The 22,306-nt window shown below is 45.6% G+C and overlaps 1 protein-coding gene across 1 annotated transcript; it reads right to left on the bottom strand.

Annotated features, from left to right (window-relative positions):
* Positions 1-7,171: 7,171 nt before the first annotated feature.
* CLCN6 (chloride voltage-gated channel 6) lies at positions 7,172-22,115 on the bottom strand. The gene is made up of 23 exons (XM_054292135.1): positions 22,038-22,115; positions 21,219-21,278; positions 20,114-20,179; positions 19,561-19,626; positions 18,842-18,908; positions 18,351-18,457; positions 17,996-18,122; positions 17,362-17,429; positions 17,207-17,265; positions 16,451-16,583; positions 15,925-16,038; positions 15,521-15,687; positions 14,541-14,667; positions 14,056-14,182; positions 13,576-13,729; positions 13,322-13,481; positions 13,079-13,185; positions 12,312-12,498; positions 11,726-11,883; positions 10,835-10,991; positions 10,016-10,123; positions 9,509-9,634; positions 7,172-7,584 (listed from the first exon to the last, which is right to left on the bottom strand). Exons 1-23 carry the CDS (start codon positions 22,113-22,115, stop codon positions 7,504-7,506), a joined length of 2,604 nt encoding a protein of 867 aa, XP_054148110.1. The 3' UTR covers positions 7,172-7,503.
* Positions 22,116-22,306: the final 191 nt, after the last annotated feature.

Genomic DNA, 22,306 nt, shown 5'->3' with positions numbered 1-22,306 from the left:
AGCCCAGCTCAACACAACTGTCCTGTGTCCTGCATGTTCTGCTAGGAACTGTGTTATTTTGAGCACCTCATGAGTCTCATTCCCAGAATCTCAGTGCATTCCCATGGACCTGAGTACCCTGAGAAGCTTGTTCAGGGCTTAGGAAGGCAGCACCAGGACAGGCTCAGCTGGAACAATCCAATTCTGACTTTGCTTATGCAAAGGTGACAGGAACAGTGCCTGGTGAGGATAAGGAATTGGACTGCAGGTGTTCCAGAGCTGCTGACAACAGCTCTCAGGGGCCACAGCTCCGGGGAAAGGGTAAATTCAAGCACACACCCCTCCTTGCACAAGGCCAGTCACAGCTAAAGGTGCTGCAACACTGACAGGGCTCATGTCACACATCACATTTGTGACAAGCCACCCTCCAGTCACTCCCTGCAGTGCTGACATGGCCTCCAAGAGGTTTCTGTGTGCTCCTCTCTACGCTGGGCCTTGTGATTCTTTCCTGGGGATGAAGGGCAGAAGGCCAATCTGAGGGACTAATTTTGGAACACTCCAACAGGAAACCAGAGTGTGATACAAATCCTCTCCTTCCAGCAGCACCAGCTACAGATAAAATGCTTTGTGCAATAGTGTCCACACAGCTTTCCCTGACAGGAGAATAAATTCTCAGGCTGAGATTCCCAGCAGCATCTCTGCAGTGAAAGGTACAGTGACTTTGCATTTACTCCGTTTCACAGATCATGGGGGTGTGAAGTCACCCTTTGGGGGGATAAAGGGGCTTTGTCTTTTTAAAAGTTTTCCAAACACACCCCCTGCAGCAGGATGGGAACATGCAGGTGGATCCCTCCACACCAGCAATGAGCAACAGCCTGACTTCCCCTGTGTTGCTGAAAGCAACAACAATTCACATACTCTAACAGCTGGAGCTGAATTTTACCCAGTCAAGCACAGCTTGCACAGACACTGTAAATTGTCCCTCCCTGTCAGTCCCTCAAGGCACAAAACACTGATTAGTTCAGTGGAATGTGCTAAAAATGGCAAGAAGAGGCAATGCTTCCTGACCTAAAGCCAGGTGGGTCCAGTATTAGCAGCAAGCCAGTTCCTGGTGGAACAAGTCTGTATGAGCCTGCAGACAGTGAGTTAATAGACCCTGCAGTCTGGGAGAGCCTAATGGAGGGTAAGCAATCGAGGAAAAAAGCATCTCTGACTGGATTTTTACTGCTACTACCGAGCTGTAAAGCACCCTCAGGGAAATCCTGCAGCCAGGGCAGAACAGCGCTGCACTCAGGAGTAAGCACTGGGAAAAGCTGAATGGGACAAACTCAACACTGATCAGCTCTACAGGCAAAAACATCATCCCCCAAGGATGGAAAAAAGCTGCCACTGGTGTTGTGAGTGATCAGAGAGAGCAGGGAGCCATCTTGTGAACAACTATCACGTAAATGAAATATCCCAGTGGGACCAGAGAAGGACCAGGTTAACGCCCTTCACACAGCTCTAATGACATTTGTCACCTCCTGCCCTGCCAGACTCCATTCTAACTTCTGAACAGCGTTTGGCAGCACCCATTATTGGCCATGCATAATCCAGCTTGCTTTCCTCTGGACTCTGAAACACAGAAATTCCATTAGTGTGCTCCGTGCACTCTGCAAGGCATGAGCCTTGCTTGGAATAGGGCTCTGCTTGGCACTGAGTATATTTGCAAATTAGATTTGATGGTTTCTCTGCTCCTCAGACACTGCACTACCCCTATCCAGCTTCCCACTAAACAAAATGCTCCCACTGAAATCCAAGTTGGCAGGGAAGAATGCCAAGAGGAGTGTGACAGTGGTCACAGGGGTCTGAGGATGAGGGAAGAGACGAGGATCTGATTCCATATTTCAGAAGGCTTGATTTATTATTTTATGATATATATCACATTAAAACTATACTAAAAGAATAGAAGAAAAGGTACATCTCAGAAGGCTGGCTAAGCTAAGAACAGAAAAGAATGAATCAACAAAGGTCTGTGGCTCAGACAGAGAGAGAGCCAGCTGTGACTGGCCATTAATTCCAAACATCCACATGAGACCAATCATGGATCCAGCTGTTGCATTCCACAGCAGCAAATAACCATTGTTTACATTTTGTTTGTGAGGCCTCTCAGCTTCTCAGAAGTAAAAAATCCTAAGGAAAGGACTTTTAATGAAAAGATGTCTGCAACAGAGGAGCTGTCAGCACTGTTTGGTTCCTCCAAGAAATCACAAGTGAAGGACAGGGCACACACCCACCCTCCCCTGCTGCAGGGAGACATGGAGCTGTGCCAGTTCACAGCCCAGTCTGGCCACAACCAGCTTGTCTGATTTACTTCTCCTGAATCTTGGCCCCCAAGGGCCTTTGCTGATTGATATTTGCTTGATAAGTGTGTCCCACACTTCTATGTGGGAAGGAAGGAAGATTTGTAAGACTTTCCCCCTCTATTGCCATCACCTGACTGCTCTCTCAGAAAACCAGCACCATCCCTCTCGGGAGGAGGTGAAGTTTATGATGGGAAGGCAACTAGAGTCAGGCCTGCCATGCTGGGAATTGGAATACAAGAAAAGAATAATAAATCTGGTGTGTTAATCCAGCCATCCCAGAGAAATGTTCCTTAGTATAGGCATCAAAGAGCTGCTGGGGGAGTCAACAAAGGTCTCAAGGTTGTCATATCTTAGCTGTTAGTCATGAGTTTCCAACACAGTATTGTTTTCTACTGAAACTGGTATATATGGGTTCCAGTCTGCTTTAAAATGCTTAAAGTATCAGTAAGATGTGTGTTAAACCATACATAGCCCATACAGCAATTGAAACAGCCTGGAGAAAGGGACATCCTGCTCACTTTGAAACTGTTATCTTGTTGAGCTTGTGAGGGTTTCCAGAACGAGGTGAGAGATGAGAATCTGACTTTATGTTCTCAGAAGGCTGGTTTATTATTTTATTATATTACATTAAAAGAATACTATACTAAAGCTATACTAAACAAAGAGAAGGATACAGACAGAAGGTTTAACAAGAATGATAATGAAAAATTCTCAACTGACTCCCCAGAGTCTGGCAGAATTGATGGTGATTGGTCATTAAATAAAAACAATTCACATGAAACAAATCAAACATTGATCAGTTGGTAAAACAATATCTAGACCACATTCCAAAGCAGCAAAACAGGGAGAAGCAATCAGATAATTATTGTTTTCATTCTTTTCTGAGGCTTCTCAGCTTCCCAGGAGGAGAAATCCTAGCGAAGGGATTTTTCAGAAAATGTGACAGTGACATTATCTCAACATCCAAGACAGCAGGGGAGCTCAGTGATGTCTCATCCCAGCTCCCAGTGAGCCCTTTCAGACACTGCATTTGAACAGTGGGTGCAGAGCAGACTGAGTGTGTCCCACTGCTGCTGAAAAGCCCTTCAGCACCCTGGACAACAAGAGCAGCTTCACTCTCTTCTCACAGCCCTGCAACAGCCAAGGCTCCAGGCAGCCATCCTCTGCTCCTCCCAGTGCCTGATTCACAACTGGGAATGCACACACACACTGAAGAGGCAGCTTGTATCCTGCTAGCAAAGCAAAAATTTAAAAAAAATTAATAATCTCACTGAACGCCACTATTTTTTTTTTCTGCTAGAGCCCCAGTGTGTCATTACAGGGCCAATGGCACATGGTTGGATTCAATGAGTCCATAAACCTCTCCAATTCCCTCCCGTGTTGCCGCATTTACCATCCAAGGCAGCACAGAGCTGAAGCAGTTCCCCCAGTCCCTTCTCCTGATGACTCCTTCCCACCCCTGCTAGGGTATCCTTCCTATTTTCCTTAGTTAAGCTCTCTGTGGCAGTTTTTTAGCTCCTCAAATCAGATTTTCTGCCATTCCTTCCCAAGAGAGGGTTTTACCATCTCAGGCTTTCCCTGGCATTGCACAGCCAGGGGGCAGAGCCAGACAAGCTGCTGGACAACTCTGTGTTAGAGTGCCTCAGAGAGCCACTGTGAGCATCTGTGCAACATCTGTGTATTCTGCACTGCATGAATCCTGTATAACACAGCCCCTGACGCACAGAAACATGGAAAGGAAGTGAGGTTTGGGTCAGATATTTCTACAGAGCTCAAAGACTCTACTTACATTTTTGGCTTGTAAGCCAAAATGAGATGAAAGCTCAAAAATTGTCACTAATTCTTTTCTGTAAGGCAGACAGCAGGACAAAGCAGGAAATATAGGCATAAACTAAATAAATGTTCAAGATGAAACTAAGATTTTTCATACCCTGGAGAGGCCAACTGCAAAACAAGAGGTGGCACACTGTAGTTTAAACCTCTTTCATTAATTTACTGGGAAGAAGGTGAGTTCTCAGGTAAGAAAAGCAGCACAATGTGCACAATTTAGCTCCTTATCAAATTCCCTCCTTTGAAAGAGCTGTGGTGAGAATGTGGAACTGCAGTGGTCACAAGCTGATGGATCACAGCCATTCCTCTCTAAAAGCACAAACTGTTAAATCCAGACAGCTCATAAACAGCAACAACTCAACTACCTCAAATCATGCTCTTGGATGCTGCCATGTTCTACTGGTTTTATTATCATAAAGGGCAAAAATAAAACAATACTAGAAACATCAAAAGGCCTTGAAAGTGCTGAAGGAGACATACAAACATTTTACTCTCAGACATGTTACAGCTACATGAATACTTCCCAAGTGCCATTGTTCAAATAAAAATATATTCATACAAATTATAAAAAAAATACAATTTATATACACACACCATGGAATTAGCTTACATCATTTCATAACAAAAAACAGTGCAAAAAAAAACCAAATGGAAAGGTAAGTAAGTGGATACCATTGGAATGGTTCACAGTAATTAATAATTCAAAACTGCATAATTAACACTGCACAGGAAGCCACAAGGCAAGGAGGAAGGCCCCAGACTAACCCCCTACCCTTGCCATCAGAACTAACCCAGTTCTGGGTTATTTTTCCCTTAGTGTTGCTCTGTTAAAATGTTCCTGGCACCTATGTTAGAATAAGTTCCTCAGTAAATCACTTAGCAACTAGAGCCAGGGTAGAAGCAGTGAGTGTGTTGTAAGAAAGGATTTAAGTAACTGAAGTGTGAGAAGACTGATTCAACACAAACCCCTTGGCATCAGTCCTCATCAGAAGGGAAATACTGCATCTCCAAATGTCAGGTGAACTTGTCATTCCTTTTCTGCAGGCTACAGAACAGTAATTGCACACTGAGATTTCCCTTTAAAGCAGCTGACAGGGTCACCCACCACTCTCACTGAAAATGTCTTTACTGAAAGAAGGAAAGGGTGTTTTTCAGCTGAAACATTTGAATAAGATGCCCAGGCAGAGCAGACACTGCTGCCAACAGGTTGAAGGCAAAGTGCCTTGTCATGGGGAAGCATCTGGTGCCCAGAAAAACCTTGGTAAGGTTCTCCAGCCTGATTTGTCTGGATTGCCCAACTCTTGTCTCAGCAGCAATGACAAATTCATCCTGCAGCAAAACACCCTGCCATTCGTGCACAGAAATAAAACAGGAGCAGCTCAAGGCAAACAACCCAAGGAGCCTTCATGTGCAGGAAGAGAAGGAACCTTCCCTTCCACACACACTCACTCAACATTTGTCATGGGGAGGCACAGGACATTCTTGACAGGTGTTCTAACACTACAGGATTGCCAATCCCACCTAAGTGATCTGAAATCCCACAAATCCCACAAAATCAGGATTCCTGTGATTCATAATCACCCAGATCCTTTGAATGAAATCAGGTAGCCTAACAAAAGCATATTTCAAACCTACAGCCCAGCTTCAGGGAGTGCAAATGGGTGCTGGAAGTTTGCAGGGACAGCTCAGTGCAGGAGCAGAGCTCAGGGAACACAGGCATTTCAGACAACACCTGCAGATCCTATCCAGACAGAACAGACATCCTCACTCTACTCACAGGGAAAAAATTCACAAATCAAGGGCAGTACCTGATGCCAACTCCTATGCTCTAAGGAAATACAGAAAATCAACAAAGTCTGCCTTCTGTCCCAGTTCCCACCTAGGCAGCTCCTTATGGCAGGCAAAGGGTTAACTGCAGAGCTCAGGGGCTGTGCAGAAGCTTTTCTGGAATACATTCCCCATGTATCTTGGCTGAGAGAATGCTCTGTGCTTTATCAAGCCAATCAGCTCTGCAGTCCCTGAGGCACAGCACTGGCTTCCCACTGAGGGTTATCTGCACAGGGAACTCAGCAGGGCAGGTGCCTGCTGGAACAATACAGGTGCTGGCCAGGATGGTACCTGCTAAAGCACTCAACTGGCTGCAACTGGCTCCTGAGGGCTGATTTTACCCTTACAGATTGCTGCAAACATGATCCCAAGCATTTACAGAGCACAGACAGCCCCACTTATCACCTGCAGGAGATCCTGCCTTAGTCACCACCATCCCTCCTTATGGCAGCCTGGAACTACAGCAGCTCCTCTCATGACACAGAGATAATTCAAGCAAGCCCAGAGACCATCAGCTCTATTTCCTTCCACAAAGCAACATTTCTCTATGCTATCAGGACGTGGAGTTCCCTGGTCTCTGACTCCAGCTGGAAAGGTGCCCCAGGCTCTCACTGTTTGAGCAGTGCAGGGACAAAATGCCTACAAATGGCAAGAAATGCCAAAGTGGAGTGCCACCAAGCATCTTAGAAGAGTCTCTTACAGGGAGGCAATAGCAACAGCTAACAGGGAAGAGATCTCCTTTCTCTGAGGTGTTCACAAATGTATTAAATATTTATAAACTCAAACAGTAACTGAAGTGTAACCATTTTGAACTCCAAATCTGCTGAGCTGCTCTCAAGTCATCTGCTGTCAAAAACATCACAGCAGAAACATTTCCCCATGAAAGGAGAGAAATTAAGAACAAATGAAGCCAGAGTGAAAAAATATGGGCAAAGGGGAACACTTGCAAAGACAGGTGCATTTCCAAAACCCTGGATTTTTTATAACTGCTTTTGCAAGGAACCATCCTGGAGAGCAGCTGATATCTGCAAACTTCAGTATCTCCTCTCAGTGGTGACAGTAACTCCCTTCTCACACAAATAAGGCAACAGTTGCAGGAACAAGGGAGGAAGAAGAAAAGGGAGTCACACAGGAGGAAGGGAAAGACACTGCAGTTCCTTGCCCAGGACACAGTGGAGGGAAATGGTTCCTTTTTCCAACTCTTCAGAAAACCCCAAAACAAAATGGCAGAACACACAGTGGTGTCAGGACAACATCTGACAGAAGGAGATAACTGGGGGACAGGGGAAGAAAACACCTGGATCAAGAGTTGTCAAACCAAGTGCCTGAGGCCAATCAACAGCTCTGGGCTCAGGCAGCTCCTCGAATTCTCTGGCTAGCAAAATGTTTTCCAGTTCCCCAGGCTTGATATGCACGTGAGAAGCCAAACGGGAGGTCTTGGGCCTTGTGTGGTCCAAGCAGGATGCGAGCATGTGTGCCAGCTTGGAGAGGGAGGAACCACACTGACAGAGGGGCAGGGGCATCAAATGGTCTGATAGTGCTGCCTCAGTCTGGCCTGCAGGAATTCGTGCGTCAGGTTGTGCCGAGTGATTATCCCAACAACCTTGAACAGGAAGGAAAGAAGAAGAAAAGGTACAAGTTTGTGTCAGAGATGTGCCACTGAAAGACATCCATAATAAAGAGTGTGAAAAATGCATGTATTTAATGATTGGCTTTTTGCAAATATTAAAATGAGTATTATGTGTGTTGTGTTAGAAAGTAATGCTGTATTAATTCTCTTAAGTAGTGTGCTAAATATAGTTTTAGGTTATAAAAAATGTTAAAATAGAAACTATGCTATGTAAGATACTTTTTTTAAAGAAAGGACTTGCAGTGAGATAGCAGCCACAGGTCACCTGAATCTTTCAGAGAAAGAGAATTTATTGCTCCATTATCAGAAGAAATGAACTTCTTCCCACCTCGAAGGCGCTGTCAGGATTCAGAGGAAGAAGCTGACACTGCCCAGACAGAATCCTGTGGTTCAATGGGATTTATGCATCATGGATGAGGTGTATGAATATGCAACAGGCTGTTGCTTTTAAGGGTTAATCCTCTGTTAATGTGGGTCCTTCTTCAGGCTTATTTTGCCCAGAAAGAGGTACCCAGACTGTCTATAACTTTTTGTTTTTATTGTCTTGTATTGTCCTAATTCAATTTGTCCAAATTATTATTACTCTAATTGTATTACTATTTTTTATAACCATTTTATTACTATTAAACTTTTAAAAATTTTAAAAACAGATGATTGGCATTTTTCACAAGTGGTCATTCTTTTCAACACCCCAAAAAGAGGAAACCTGAGAGCAATTCTTGACCAATGTTGAGTTAGAGCAGATTCAAGTTGAAATTCACAGAAATCACATTCCTCCCTCTACCAGCATTTACTCTTCAGGCAAGAATGCTGATTTAACTACACCCAAACAAACAGCTTAACCACTGCTGTGGTGTCTGGCAGCAGCAGGACCCTGTGCCTAGGAAGGGAAATCCTTTCCATGTCAGACAGCACAAGGATGTAAAATCCTTTGGGAAGTAAAAACTGCAATTGGAAATAACAAAGCTGTCCTTTAGGGCTTCATTCAAGACATTTCTGGTATTCCACATGGCATGACTTCAGATAGCTCCTGTCAGATACATTCAGGGAAGCTCTAAAGACCAAATCAGAGAAATGGTCCAAGACTAGCTAAAGGTGCTGCACACTGGCAGGTGACAAGAGGGACTCTCTCCCAGCCTGCTGTGGATAAAGTCAAACCACACATTTCAGCTGGTGAAACACCTCTCTGATTTTACACATGGAAAGAGTTTAGAACTAGGCTGCTCTCTAGTACCACAAGAGCATCTTGTACTAAAATGGAATAAGTTAACATCTCCTTTGCAACTCACAGGCCCTGCAGAGTAACTGTGGGAACCTTGAGGCACAAAAAGCAGTGCTGCCTCACACAGATCAGGTCAGGCTCAGGGGAAACAGCTTCTCACAGTGGTTATAGGAGGTTGCTGACATCTAGTGACAGTTTCTGAGCACTGTAGATGGCAAAGGGACAGTGAGTCAAGCACAGACCATTTAACCACTCCTTTGTTTTGCTGCTCCTGTGAGCAGAAATAGAATACAACTCCCTTCCTACAGAAAAACCTCTTGCCCCAACATAAAAGGAAATTTTGCTCTTAAATAAAGCTGTGAAAGGCAAATTAGTGGTCTCTGATGAGCTCAGGGCCTCTCAACAGACAGAAAAATGGGACAGCTTCTACAGGCTGTACACCTGAGACAGGAGATTCATGTCCTGCTCTTTGCAGGTAAAGGGGAAACAGGCTAGGACACAAAAGATGCCAACAAAGTCACAGTAATCAAGCCTTCAGGGCCCTAAAAAAATCCTCTTCTGATCTCTAAAGCATTTCTGTTTGATGTTAAAAGAGATCTTAACTGTCCCAGAGATGGAAAATATTACACAAACACTGTGGCTTCCTTGCTCAGCAAGGCCAAGCCAAGGACTCACCTCTCCAACTGCATTCACAACTGGTAAATGCCTGAGTCCCATTGTCCTGAACAGGTTGAAGACTTGTGACACATGAGTATTTGGAGAGACAGTAAAGGGTGATGGGTTCATGTATGGGGTGACATCCTAAGAAAGAAAAGCAATCATGTTATTTACAAGAGGCATTTTCAATGTCTCTGGGAGTCACTAACATGCAAATCCTACAAATCCTCCATGGCACTGATGCCTGGATAGAGTATTTGACTGTGGTAATTTTCTATTTCTGCACAAATATGACATTATTTTGGTTTGGTTTGTTGAGAAATTAAACTGGACAGGCACCAATGGACACTGGTACCTCATAGCAGGGGGCTTCCACATGCAGAGAAGGCTGAGTGCTTGAGGAGCACAGGATGTTGGTCACTGTGCCAAAGAATATATTAAAACATGCCCTCAGTGTTTTGAAAGGCTTTGGACAGTTGTAAATATATCTGAGGAGGGGCTGTCACACTGCAGTGCATATCTTACCACTATCATACGAGGGTTCAGCAATGTGAGGTCCAGATCATGGATATCTGGGTAGTGGGGATAATCCTCCAACATCTCTGCGTGGGACAGACGAGGCTGACTTGCACTCTGCAATCAAAATAAACCCCACTGAGCCCAGGTGTCACCATTCCAGACAACACAGGGGCTGCTAGCAGCACAGCAAACCATGCCTCCTAATCACTCCCCCAGATCTCCTCCTCCTCCCACACCCACATTCTGCAGAGGTGCAGTTACCCAAACCTATGCAGGCCTTCAGCTGAGAGAAAACAGCTCCCCAACCTCTGACAAATCTACACTTGACACTGGAGGACAGCAGGAAACCAGTCTTGTGGGAGCTGGGCCTGATCTCAGTGACACAGCTGATATTTTTCTGCTAGGACCTCAACCCACAGCAGTAAAATAGAAAGTATATAAAATAGAAAGTATTTAATATATTTCTATATTAAATGCAAATGGATGCTCTATTTGCATTTACTATCTGCCCTCTATTCTCCAGTTCTGCATATCTTTATGTCTTATATTCATATCATATATTCTCCATAGCATTATGCAACAAACAGGTCTGTTGGGTGACTTTTTTAACAGTGGCTATCCTTTTCCTGGGGATATTTTCAACTTCCTTTACTCTAAGAGCTGCAAGGGAGAATTCACATTACCCGTCTGCAACTTTAAAAACACACATGCATTCCTTAAAGTGTAAAAATAGATATATTCTTTTTGGCAGCCCATGAAGATTGTTCCCAACCTCCTGAGAAGGCAGGGATGTGTCTGCTGCAATTTCTGAAGAGGAGGACTCACCGACTGGCTCTCAGAGTAGCAAACCCCCCTGTCAAGGAGGGTGACCAGCTGTGAGCGCAGGATCAAGCCATGGAAGGTCAGGGGTCTGAAGCGTTCCTCCATGGTCCACTCCTCACTGGGAGACTGGTCAGGGTACAGATTGGGGTAAGGAGTGTATCTGTGATGGATTTAACACCATGTGTTACAAGGTTCACATAGCCCATCTCCCTAAAGAGCAGCTGTTTCAGCTCTTTGCAACCTTCCCCTGAATACTTCAGGGACTCTTGCTAGGGACAAGCAAGACTTCACAAAAAAAAAAAAAATAGGCGAGAGAGGTCAAGAGCCATTATGTGGGACAGTCTCCTAACTCAATTTCACATCACTTGCTGTTAAAGCAATTTTCAGTTCCAAATTACTCAGATTCTAATAAAAGCTGAAGCATAAGGCAAAATATTAGGGTCAGGATGCCATTCATGAAAGTCACAATCTCTGATGCAGAAAATTATTCACTAGACTGGGCTTCTACTTGGGAGTAACAGCATCACAAGCCTGGTGACTCAGCCCAGTTACCAGAAAGGTGGGATCAGTATCATGGCACCAGGTCATTAGCTGGGATAAGGGAGCTTTCCAGAGCTACCACATTGAGGACATTGATTTCTACAGAAATCTTCCCAGATACTTTATCCTCAAGGAAATATGTGTGTATAAGTGTTTGAAGTAAATGCAAGAAGCTGGACATAACCCACTTGGTCACAGGTGTGAGACATAGCACTGGCTCCTCACACCTGACAAATCACTTCTAAAACATGGATATCAGCACTGCTTCCACTGACATATGAAAGATTCTTTACAACACATCTCAACTTATGGAAAAACCCTGCTTCTGTACATTTGTGCCTCCCAGGATCTCACCTTCTCTCCAGCATCTGTTGCAGCAGATCCTCTTTTTCAGGAGGCTCCTCTGTTGCTATGTGCTCGTCACACATGTTACGCAGCTCACTCGAAGGGTACGACTTCATGGACTGGCTCCGCTTGCGCTGCTCTCCAGCCCGGGTGAGGATGCTGGATTTCTGCATACAGCAAACAATTTTCAGACACTCACTAAGCATGCCAACAGTTATCCAAGAGTGACTATGAACTACTCATCATAGCTTTGTGCCACCACATAACATGTTCATTAGCCACTGCTGCTGCAGGACTTGCAAGAATAGGACTGTGCAATAATACTGTGCAATTCAGTAATAAATCCAAATGTTTCCGTGTTTATGCTAAACAGATTAGGTTTTTTTCTTAATTTTTCCCTCTGGGAATGCAACCCACTCTTTTGTCTCTACCATCATCCATACAATAGAATGGAGTTCTTAAAAATTTTATATTGCAGTAGGTGCTTATCTCTGACCCAAATTCTGCCCAAAAGCTTAAATAGCTAAAGCAAGGCCATTCTGAACGCAAAACAAAGCTCTCTACTCTTCAACCTATCAAACAAGCAAGCCTTTACCTTGAATTTGATGTTGTTACTGATCAGCTGATTTCCCTTCATGAACTCCCTCTCGTTGCCCCTGTTCTCTGTCACCACGGGGAAGGCATGGTGGACAGTGGTGCGCAGGATGCTGACAAGGGACTGGATCCGGGTGTGGGGGTACACGTACGTCAGGTTGGGCTCCATGATGTCACTGGCTTGTAGCCTGAAGAAACAGAAATCCAAGATTGCTGCATGAATCACATCAGGGACAGAAGGCTGGTGATGAACAAACCAGTCCCTAAACAAGGTCCTGAAGGATTCTGCTGCAGTTAAATTCTGCTGGCTCCTTTTACCTGTGCGCTCACCTTCACTGTGGTATCAGCAGTGATGGCACACCTGATTTTTTAATTATTCTTTTTATAACATAACATTGGATCAATGAAAGGAAAGGTAGAATGCTCTAACTTACAAATAAAGTTTCTAAACACTACTGGGAAGACACAACGGGTGGTAAGAGGATGACGTTCCACAAAAAGTCCAATGGAATGTTTTCACAAAGCATTTGCTGAACTTCCCAAATCCACCCTGCAGATTTCCATCCATCCATCCACCCCCTCAGAAATGGCTTCAGCATCTCTTTCCTGCTGGTGCACAATTCCTTTCACAGCAGCCCTCACACTTGCTCCTCAGAGCAACCAGGTAGGTTGAAGATGAAGCATCATCCCCCTGCATTAACACATTTCTGAACAAGAATCCCCACCACAAACTCTAACCCACAGCCTGGCCAAGAGGAGCAGCCTTACTTATCCATTTCCATCCCGGTTTCCCACTCCAGAAGAGGCACTCCTCTCAAGTTCACATGGATGTCATAGATGCCTTTGTTGAAAAAGTCTCCTGTCCACTTGGCTACCTGCATAGCAAACACGAGATCTACTGAGTCGCTGTTCCAAGTGCAACTTATGACAGCTCTGAAAGTAACAAAGATTCATGGCCAGCACATGTTCAAGCATTCTGCAAAAAGCCAGAGCTACTGGTCCTCCACTCACCATGAGGGTGATCATTATGGGGAGCCCATAGGTGATCTCATTGGTGGACTCAATGAGGATGACAGTCAGGCTGATGGTCATGCGCACCACTCCTCCCAGGAACGCTGCTGCCCCAATCAGTGCAAAGGTTCCTGAGTAGATGTGATCCAGACCAATGTAACTAGAGCAAAGCACAGAGCCCTCAGATTAGAAAAACCTGCCTGAGAGCTCATGGTGCACCTGCAGCATGTCCCTCACACGCACACTTGATGCACCTTTTGAGGAGGTTGGCGACCAGGCGTCCGAAGGCAGCCCCACAAAGCAGTGATGGTACAAACAGACCACTGGGCACAGAGATCCCATATGTCCAGCAGGAGAGTAAGAAATAGAGAAGGAAGAACAGGGATAGGGTGACTGGGCTGAAAGTACCTGCAACACAAGAAGAATCATGACTAAAGAAAGGGGCACATGTCTGTCCAAGACAGAGTCCAGCATCATCCACCCCTCAGCTCACAGCAGGCTCATCACACAACAGCTACTGAGTCTCCCAGTCCAAACACACGTGCAGACAATGAGTAAGTGAAAAGAGAGGAAAACCAGGTTTTTCTTCCCATCAAAGAGACTTTCACCAGTTTTACTAGCAGCCCTCCAGAGCCAGGAAGGGCTGAAGATGCTGCTAGACTTGTGGTGCTGTTCCAGCTAAGATGAAGCTCTGAAGCTTAAGTGTGGGATGAGGCAGTCTTGTAACTACTTACCATCCTGGTGGAAGAGCTGCAGGATAGCTGACTCCTGAGGGTTGAAGAAGAGCGTGGCCATGTCATTGTACGTTTCATTTGGGCAAAAAAAAGTTTTGATGCTTGAATTTACATCCTCTGATATATCCTAATGCAGAACACAAAAGACACAGAGTTAAAATTCACTGTCTCCTACATTAGCCTTTGGGGAGAATGGAAATAACACTTCTGTTACTGTTAGCCATGCTTTGGGAAGTTCAGAGCAAACATCAATAGCAGAAATGGGGCCTACAACATCAATGTGCTCCTTGACTCACAGCCTGAGTTGTTTGTACAAAAGCAAAATGCAGGTTTCGTTATTACCCACAGCTCCTGCAACCCTCCATGGGCTCTCACTGCAGCTCTGTTATGCACTGCACGCTGTCAAAAGCTCACTGCATGCCTGTGCTTCTCTGCAGGGTGAAAAACATGACAGGGAATATTATATTCACATAAGAACCCCTCACCTGCAGGCTCAGGGTGTCATTGCCACCGTGCCTGCTGGAAGATATCTGCCGGCATTCCCCCAGAACCATGGAGGCCACAAAGACCATGACAGTGGTGGTCAATGACACAAGCAAGCTCTCCAAGACTCTGAAAGACACAACAGAAACCATGCACTGAAGCCACACTCAGCACTGTAACCTAGTCCCAGTTCTGCAGATGATGTGATAAAGCTGCAAGAAGCAACAGTCACCACAGCTTAGCATCAGAATAAGGGACACTGCAAATCAAGTTGAATTTTGACTTGGTTCCCAGGGATTGCCTTAGCTCCCCTTTTTAACTGGTTGCCCCAAAAAGGAACTATTTCTACTCAGAGAACACACAGCAGTCACACATGAAAAGCCCCATGGTTCAGTAATGAGGCTGTTGATATGGAAACAATGTTCTGTACATCCTTACAGGGTAAAAGCATAGATAGGACTGGGCAGGATGGTGCTCTTTTCTAACTGCTGAAATACACTTGTTTTTCTCTTTAAACCTGGGCTTTGTGTTTAGGAGCTGTCCAGAGCAAACAAGCAGCTGCTTTCAGAATAACACAGAAGTTCCCCCTCTAAACAACACACATATTGTGAATTTAATTAATCAATATGATTTTAAAGAGTGAAATCAGCTATTTCATCCACATCAATTTTGACAAGGACACAAAAAAATCCTGCATGGAGACAAAGCTCTGGTTTGTTCAGCCTTTATGATAAAGAGCTTCCTCCACTGCTCTTATAAGAAGGATTGCAATTCTCTCTGTACCACCAAAGTCATCAAAAAATTACGGGACTGTAACATTTGGTTTCTGGTGTTCACTTCTAAGTTCTATGGAGGATTCATTTAGTGATTTTTAAAACAACCAGTCTGAGATTTGCTCCAATCCTACTCAAAGGGTCTTCTAGACTGATGCTTTTGCTCTGGGAGCAGAGATGCCTGCAGAAACTGGAGAGGGCACACATACCTGACCAGCTTTGGCTTGGGGTGCACATTGCGCATGCGGTACTTGGCAAGCCTCTTGTTCAGGCAGTTAAAGGTGGCTCCAAGAAGGCCTCCCACAATCCCCATCAGAATGAAGAAACCCAGGTCCACAGCTGTCCAGAGGTGGCATTTCTTATCAGACTCAGAGCACTGTGCAGAAAAGTGTACAAAAATAGGATTACAGTAGTTGCTGCAATTTCCTACCAACACTTCTGTCTCCACACCTAAAGATTTTGAGTAGCTAAAATCAAAGGGTGACAATTATCAATGTATTGCAGCTAAACATAAAGGGCCTTGAAATACAAGTGTGTGTCAAAAAAAACCTCCAAACTAACAGACAGAAGCACAGGGCTAAGAAGAGACTGGAGAAATAAGAGTAAATCTTACCTTAAACTCCCCGAAGTTCAGCAGCCCAGGGAGCTGGAAAGACCCCCAGCTTCCAAACTGAATCCCAGAGCGGAAAAAATTCAAGGTGAAAGTGGCAGCCATGGAACAGAAAAGCTGTGGAACAAAAAAAAACCAAAAAAACAAAAAAAAAAAAAAAAAAAAAAAAAGAAGGGGAAGCAAAGGTTCCCAAAATTAAGATTGGCACAGTCAGCTCTTCCTTGAGACCCATGCCTGGGCAAAGGAACTGACTGTGCAAGGGATCAGACTGCAGAGAGCCCAGGCACAAAAGCCCACTCTGCCAGGTACACTAAAGCTGCTGCCTAGAGCTGTCCCACAGTTCCAGATAACACCAGGATCATCTCTGCCCTTGATCTGCAGTAGTTTTGGAACAATGCTAGAGCAGGCAACCTTCCTCCTGCCAAGGCAGCTCAGGAAGAGGCAGGATGATCAGAATGTCCTCATGGACAAGCCCTACCAAGGGGAGCCCTCTTCTCAAGGCACACAGAGAGTCAGAATCAACACTCACCACTTTCCATGTAAGTCCCTGGTTCCAGAAGGAGGAACCTTCTTCCAAACTAAAAAGAGTGCCTCCAATTGGGGCTCCAAAGGCAGCTGCAACCCCTGCAGCTGCTCCAGCAGATACAAAATCCCTTTTATCCCTGAAATGAAGAGAAAAACAACCTCAGTTTAGCAAATTAGAGCTCTGGAGATGCTTAGGTTCTGCAAAGTAAGAGATCATCCCCATTTATGGAATATTTCAGGGATTCAAGATGAGAGTTGGGAGCAAAGCTGGCCATGGCAGACACCACCATTTGCTCATTAGGCTGCAGCATTGTGCTCTTTCTGTAGAACACAAACACAGAGCAGAATTCTGGTACTACACAACTGCCCAGTATGTGAGGAACCATCCCAAACCATTGACTCCAGCATCACTTGAAACAATTACAGCAACAAAAGGGCAAGAATTTGTTCACATTCAGGAGAATTAGCCTTCTCTGTAGTATATCCTAATCACAAGGGGTGAGCCTTCAACCACCCACATTAAAGGTTTGAAGTGGGTAGAGATCTGCTGAGCAGCACAAGAGAACATCTATGAACAGGAAGACCAGAGCAGCTTGGAAGAGTGACACCCTGGTGTTGTCTCGCTGCAGAATGTAACTGCAGGACTCTAGAAAGAAACTGATAAAACAACTGAGTGGTTCACCCCAGCCCACCACCCCTCTCCCAAGGAAGTCAGCTCACTCATCCTCCTCTCCCCTCCTCCACATCCTGGGTACAGTACCTGTCACTGCAGAAATAGGGAAAGTTAAATTGGATCTTCCTCAAAGAGATGCTCTGGAACTACAAACAAAGTAAAGATTTAGAAACACAGGAGATGGGAACTCACTCTTACAAAACAGTGGCGTGACCAGGAGCGTGGCTCAGGCCAGCACTAACCTGTGGCAAGCCTGCACCCACAACAGCACCACTGTGAATCATGGGCCCCTCCTTCCCGACAAAAAGACCTGGAAAACAGAGTTTATTGAGGGAATGCACTTTCCCCACTGCCACCCTCCCTTGCTGACAAAGCCAGAAGAGATCAGCTCAGCACTCCCATGCCATGACACATCTCTCTGTGCCAAGCCTGCAGCTCCTCACAGGGAGGTGCTGACCTCCTGCTCACTCAACAACCCCAAACGTTTGCAAAGACTTGCACAAATTCTGCACTCTAAGTGGGTGAAATAACTGAAAAACAACTATTACAAGGACTCTGAACTCTCCAGGTTATTCTGCTCTTCTGCCCTCAGGCTGGTCCTGGAACAATCTCAGGTCTCTCTCTTGGATTCTGCCCCAAAGAGTCACATGTCATTAGCCCACTCAGAAAATCACCTGTTTCCCTGATAGTCCTGATCCTTCTGTTTATTCTCTACTCTATAAATGCACTCAGGGCTCATGACTCTGCTCCAAATCACCAGAATGATTTTACTGGAAAGGCAGGGCCTTCTGTGCCCTATATAAGCAGAGAAAACATTTTTTTCCCCTTCAGTGACTCCTTCACCCAACAAGAACAGCACAGCAGAGCCCTCCTTACCTCCTGCCACGCTGAAGAGCACTCCTGTAGCTTTGCACACCACGGTGCGCAGGCGCACAACCCCGGGAACCTTCACTCCATTGAGGTAGCACTTAATTTCAGGAATTCCTGACCCAGCTGCTACAGGCTGCAGAAAAGAAACAATGACACTATGGTGCACTGATTTCATACCTGACCAACTTCTCATCAGAGAGTAAGGGACCAAGAGACCCTGCTTAGCTAAATCAAATAGAACTGTGAAGGTAATTTGATGCTTTGGGGCAGAAAGTGTTTCTAGCAAGGATATTTCATATCAAGGACATGTGTGAGAGGCAAGGAAGGTTGTGTAAGGAGCAGCAAGGGACCAAAGGCTTACTTGGATCAGGACCAGAAGACTGGCAAGGAAAACAAAGGTCAGGTTGAACCCCAGCAGCTCCAACAGGGACAGGGCAAGGCAGCCTTTCTCAGTGCACTCCTCCACCGCTGCAGGGATGGTCAAGGAAAACAACATTCCCCACACCAACACACAACCACTTGGTTAATACCTGAGCCTCCCACCGGCCTCAAAAACCAAGCCTGTGCTTCCTAATCCAGCCTAATCCTGTCAGGAAGTCAGGCTTCCTTTTCAAAGCTCAACACTGAGTTAGGAAGAAGGGAAACCACTCATTCTTTCTGTCTCTGCTTATGTACCCAACACTGAACATTTCTTGGTTTCAAGGGCTGAATTACATAAGCAAGTTGAAAACTTGCCTAATTATGAACAACATGCCCAATGGCAAAATTGTGAAAGTCAGCTGTTCTGAGCAAAACATGGGAACAGAAAAGAAAAGGTCACTTGAGCCTAGCAAGGCCCAAGGTAAAAGATACAGCTTTGTACCACCTGGAACTTGAGCTGGGTAAAGAGTCTCACGAAGAAGTCCACAAAGAGACCCACCTGGGAAAAAGAAGACAGAATTTCCATCAGTAATTTCTACATACAAATTAAGACCACCCTCTAGTTAGTCCTACCAGAAATATGTACACAGGGGAGAAGAGAAAATGAAGAAGACAAAAGCATCATTCAGAGTAAAGCAGCTTTGAAAACTCAGATTTCTTCCCTCTCTCTCACTGGGACAGAGCCATCCTAGCATTATTCCTGAAGTGATTCACTTCTGCATCTGATTATTTCCCATTAAAGCACTAATCTGGCACCATTTTTAACACCCTCAACATACTTAAGGGTACAGAAGAAAACTGGTATTTAATTGAGGTATACAGTCAGCTGAGCTGATTATCACAGTTCAGCCATTAACTGTCATCCTTTTTTACTAAGTTGTTTGCTTTGGAAAAGTTTTCCTGTATGTAAAATCAAAGGATTTGCCAGACTACTTTACAAAGAAAACCCAGCAAGTTCTGAAAGAAAAAAAGGCTTCCTGAAAAATAAGTCTATAACAACATGCTATAATTCCCAAAAGACAATTCCATCTTCTAAATTCTAGTCACCATGAAAGAAAATGCTTCCTCTTAACTTTACTCCTTAGCCATTGGCTTCTAAATTATTCCTGCTTAGAATGATTTCCTCATTCCCCAAACAGCAGGATCCTTACCAGTCCTGTACAGACTCCAATAGCAAAAACCAGCACCCACTTCACTGCTTCATATCTCTGGGCTTTCTGTTTGGAGAGAGGATGAAAAAAAAAAGTAAAATAAAAGCAACACAGAAACAGGGATTTTCTGGAAGGTGGGTTTAGGCTCCACAGCTCAACAGCCAGAAGGATAAATCAACAGAAGACTGTGTTGTGACAACAGCAAATTGAAAATAGGGAACTGAAAGACTCAACATCTTGCTCACTTTAAACCTGAGGATCACAAGAGATTCTGGCAGCTACAATCTCCACTATTTTATTTTTTATAATAGAGAAACCAGGAAAACATGTAGAATTTCAGTCATAAATAAAGAAAATACCCATAAAATTTCCTGCTGATCTGGGTTGGAAGGGACTTTAAAGCTCATCTCATTCCACCCCCCTGCCATGGACAGGCACACCTTCTCCTTCCAGGCTGCTCAAAGCCACACACAAAAAGGTTTTGAACACTTCCAATCCACAGTTGCTCTGGACAATTTCCACAGTTTTAGCTTATAAAAGAACAAGGTCCTACCTTGTTGTCCATGCTTTCCAAAATTTCCAAGTACGGGTCATTGATACAGCGATCATAATCCAAGCTCTGAAATGCAAAAAGGTCAATTTAGGAGAATCAGCTGCAACAGGTTGTGAAAAAAATCATGTCTACAAGACCTCATTAAAGACTACAGAAGTCATTGCTACCCCTACAGTAGATTCTGCAAACAATAGGAGGAGAAAATACACCTAGAAACAATTTAAATATTTAGATCAGTCAGACCCTGAAAATCACAAAGTGAAAGAACAATTTCACTGCTCAAGCTGAGAGAGACAGTGAAACAAACAGAAGCACAACTGATTTATACATCTTTATATTAGAGAAGTCACATTGTACAGTTTTAGAGAAGTCACATTGTACAGTTTTTGACTTCTTTATGTGTCTCCACTTTGACAGTGCAGGGGATAACACTGGATCTTTATATTCACCCTCTCACTGGAACAAGAACACTAGCTAGGAACTCCTGTGCAGATGAACCATACCAATTCTTCAGTTTATCACAGCAAGAAGTTTCACACTCACATTCACAAAACTCCACTAGTTCTATCCACATCTTCACCTTTTCAGGCCAAGCTGTAACAGACTGGGCTGGTGACACTCATACTGACAGCAGCTGTTCTAAACACTTCAGGGCCACCAGACAGTGATACAAAAAGCAAAAACCTTCTGTAAGCAGCAGAATCTATGGGAAGATCTGCTGTGAGCCAGCATGACAACACAGACAGCAGAAAGGCAACTGTGACTATGTATCTACAGATACTTTCTACAGTCACCAGAAAACAAGGCCACCAGAGCCTATAAATCTCACACTGAAGAAGTGGGAAAATGCACCAGGCTCTGAAAATGAATTTTCTCATCAAGAGTCTGACTAGAGAGCAAACATTCAACCTACTCACAGAGCTTTATCCCAGAAACATACAAAGATGAGGAACAGTTCTTTGCAAGCACAGCAATTCTCAGTATTTCTGCTGATGCCAATGCAACCAAAGATCCATACTGAGTATCTGCCCCGTTACAAACTCAAACAGACCAAAACCTGTCTGCAGTTCTTATCACATTAATATCAGATTAATTAATTCCCCACCTCATAGTCTTTGCGTGGAAGGATCTCATCCTCCTCTTCATGAGTTTCTCCTAGGATCGTCTGCAAAACAAATGCAGGAAAGGAAAACCATGAAGGAAACAAACGCATCTACAGCTGTTCATGAACACTGGTAGCAAAGCCAAAATTACAGAAGCTCTATACCACTGTTGCTTATAAATTGAGAGTGTGGATTACCAAACCACCAATTACTTTGTGGTAACGCTAAAGGGTCTTACGTTACAGCTTGTCCCTCAGCCAAACACACATCATTTCTATATAGGAGCTCCCGGGAGTTAAGTTCTAACCCACATCCCGTTTCATTCACAGCAACGGGGTACAGGGGAGCACAAGACAACAATTCTGCAGAGAGGACTCAGCAGTGCTAGAGTCAGACAGAGCCAGGACACTCCCCCTTAGGGCTGCGAGGGGCAGCGGCTCCAGGCGCTGGGACGCGAGGCCCAGACAAAGAATGCGGGGTAGGGTAGGGACAGCGGACAGCGCAGGGCTCCGGCACTGGCGGGGAAGCGCCAGGCCCGGCAGCAGAACGGGCGGGAACGGGCTGTGCCGCCGGGACGGGCATCGATCAGAGGCTGGGCCAGGAGCAGCACGCTGAGGTGGCGACACCGGGCCCTGAAGCGCGGGGCCCGCACTCCAGCACCGCTCCCCGCCTGCCCGCCCACCCCCAGGCGCTGCCCAAGCCGGGCGGGGCCGGGCCGAGACCGGCAGTGATGGGGCTCCGCCAGCACGCACGGGTCCGGAGGGGGATCAGGGAGCAGCTGGGGCAGGGCAGGGCAGGGCGGGGTGGGACGGCGGCCGTACCAGCTCCTCGGGGGTGCGGCTCTCCCGCTCGCCGCAGCAGCAGCAGCACAGCCCGGCCCCGCACCCGCACCGCGCCATCTTCCGCCGCCGACCGCGCCCCGCCCGCCCCGCGCGTCACCCGGCGCGCCGGCCCCGCCCGCTCAGCACGGCCGCTCCCCCTCAGCCCCGACCGGCCTCGCCTGCGCGCGGCCGCGCCCCGTCCCTTGCCGACAGCGTTCCCTCCCTCAGCCCCGCCGCTCCCGCCTCCTCGGCCCGCTCTGGCCGCACCC

The sequence above is a fragment of the Melozone crissalis genome, unplaced genomic scaffold, assembly GCF_028551555.1.
Source record: "Melozone crissalis strain CALT ecotype California unplaced genomic scaffold, PUWL_Pcris_2 ptg000107l_1, whole genome shotgun sequence".
Classification (NCBI taxonomy): Eukaryota; Metazoa; Chordata; class Aves; order Passeriformes; family Passerellidae; genus Melozone; species Melozone crissalis.
Note: the sequence above shows the minus strand (reverse complement) of the source record. Positions and strands in the feature narration are given on the sequence as shown.

What these genes read in the sequence shown, in the direction of transcription:
- CLCN6 (XM_054292135.1), bottom strand. Translation starts at nt 22,115, where the DNA reads ATGGCGCGGTGCGGGTGCGGGGCCGGGCTGTGCTGCTGCTGCTGCGGC. An exon ending in GCCGCACCCCCGAGGAGCTG is followed by an intron (nt 21,279 to 22,037) that starts GTACGGCCGCCG and finishes TTTGTTTTGCAG; the next exon opens with ACGATCCTAGGAGAAACTCA. An exon ending in TGGGTGCAGGCTTGCCACAG is followed by an intron (nt 17,266 to 17,361) that starts GTTAGTGCTGGC and finishes CTTTGTTTGTAG; the next exon opens with TTCCAGAGCATCTCTTTGAG.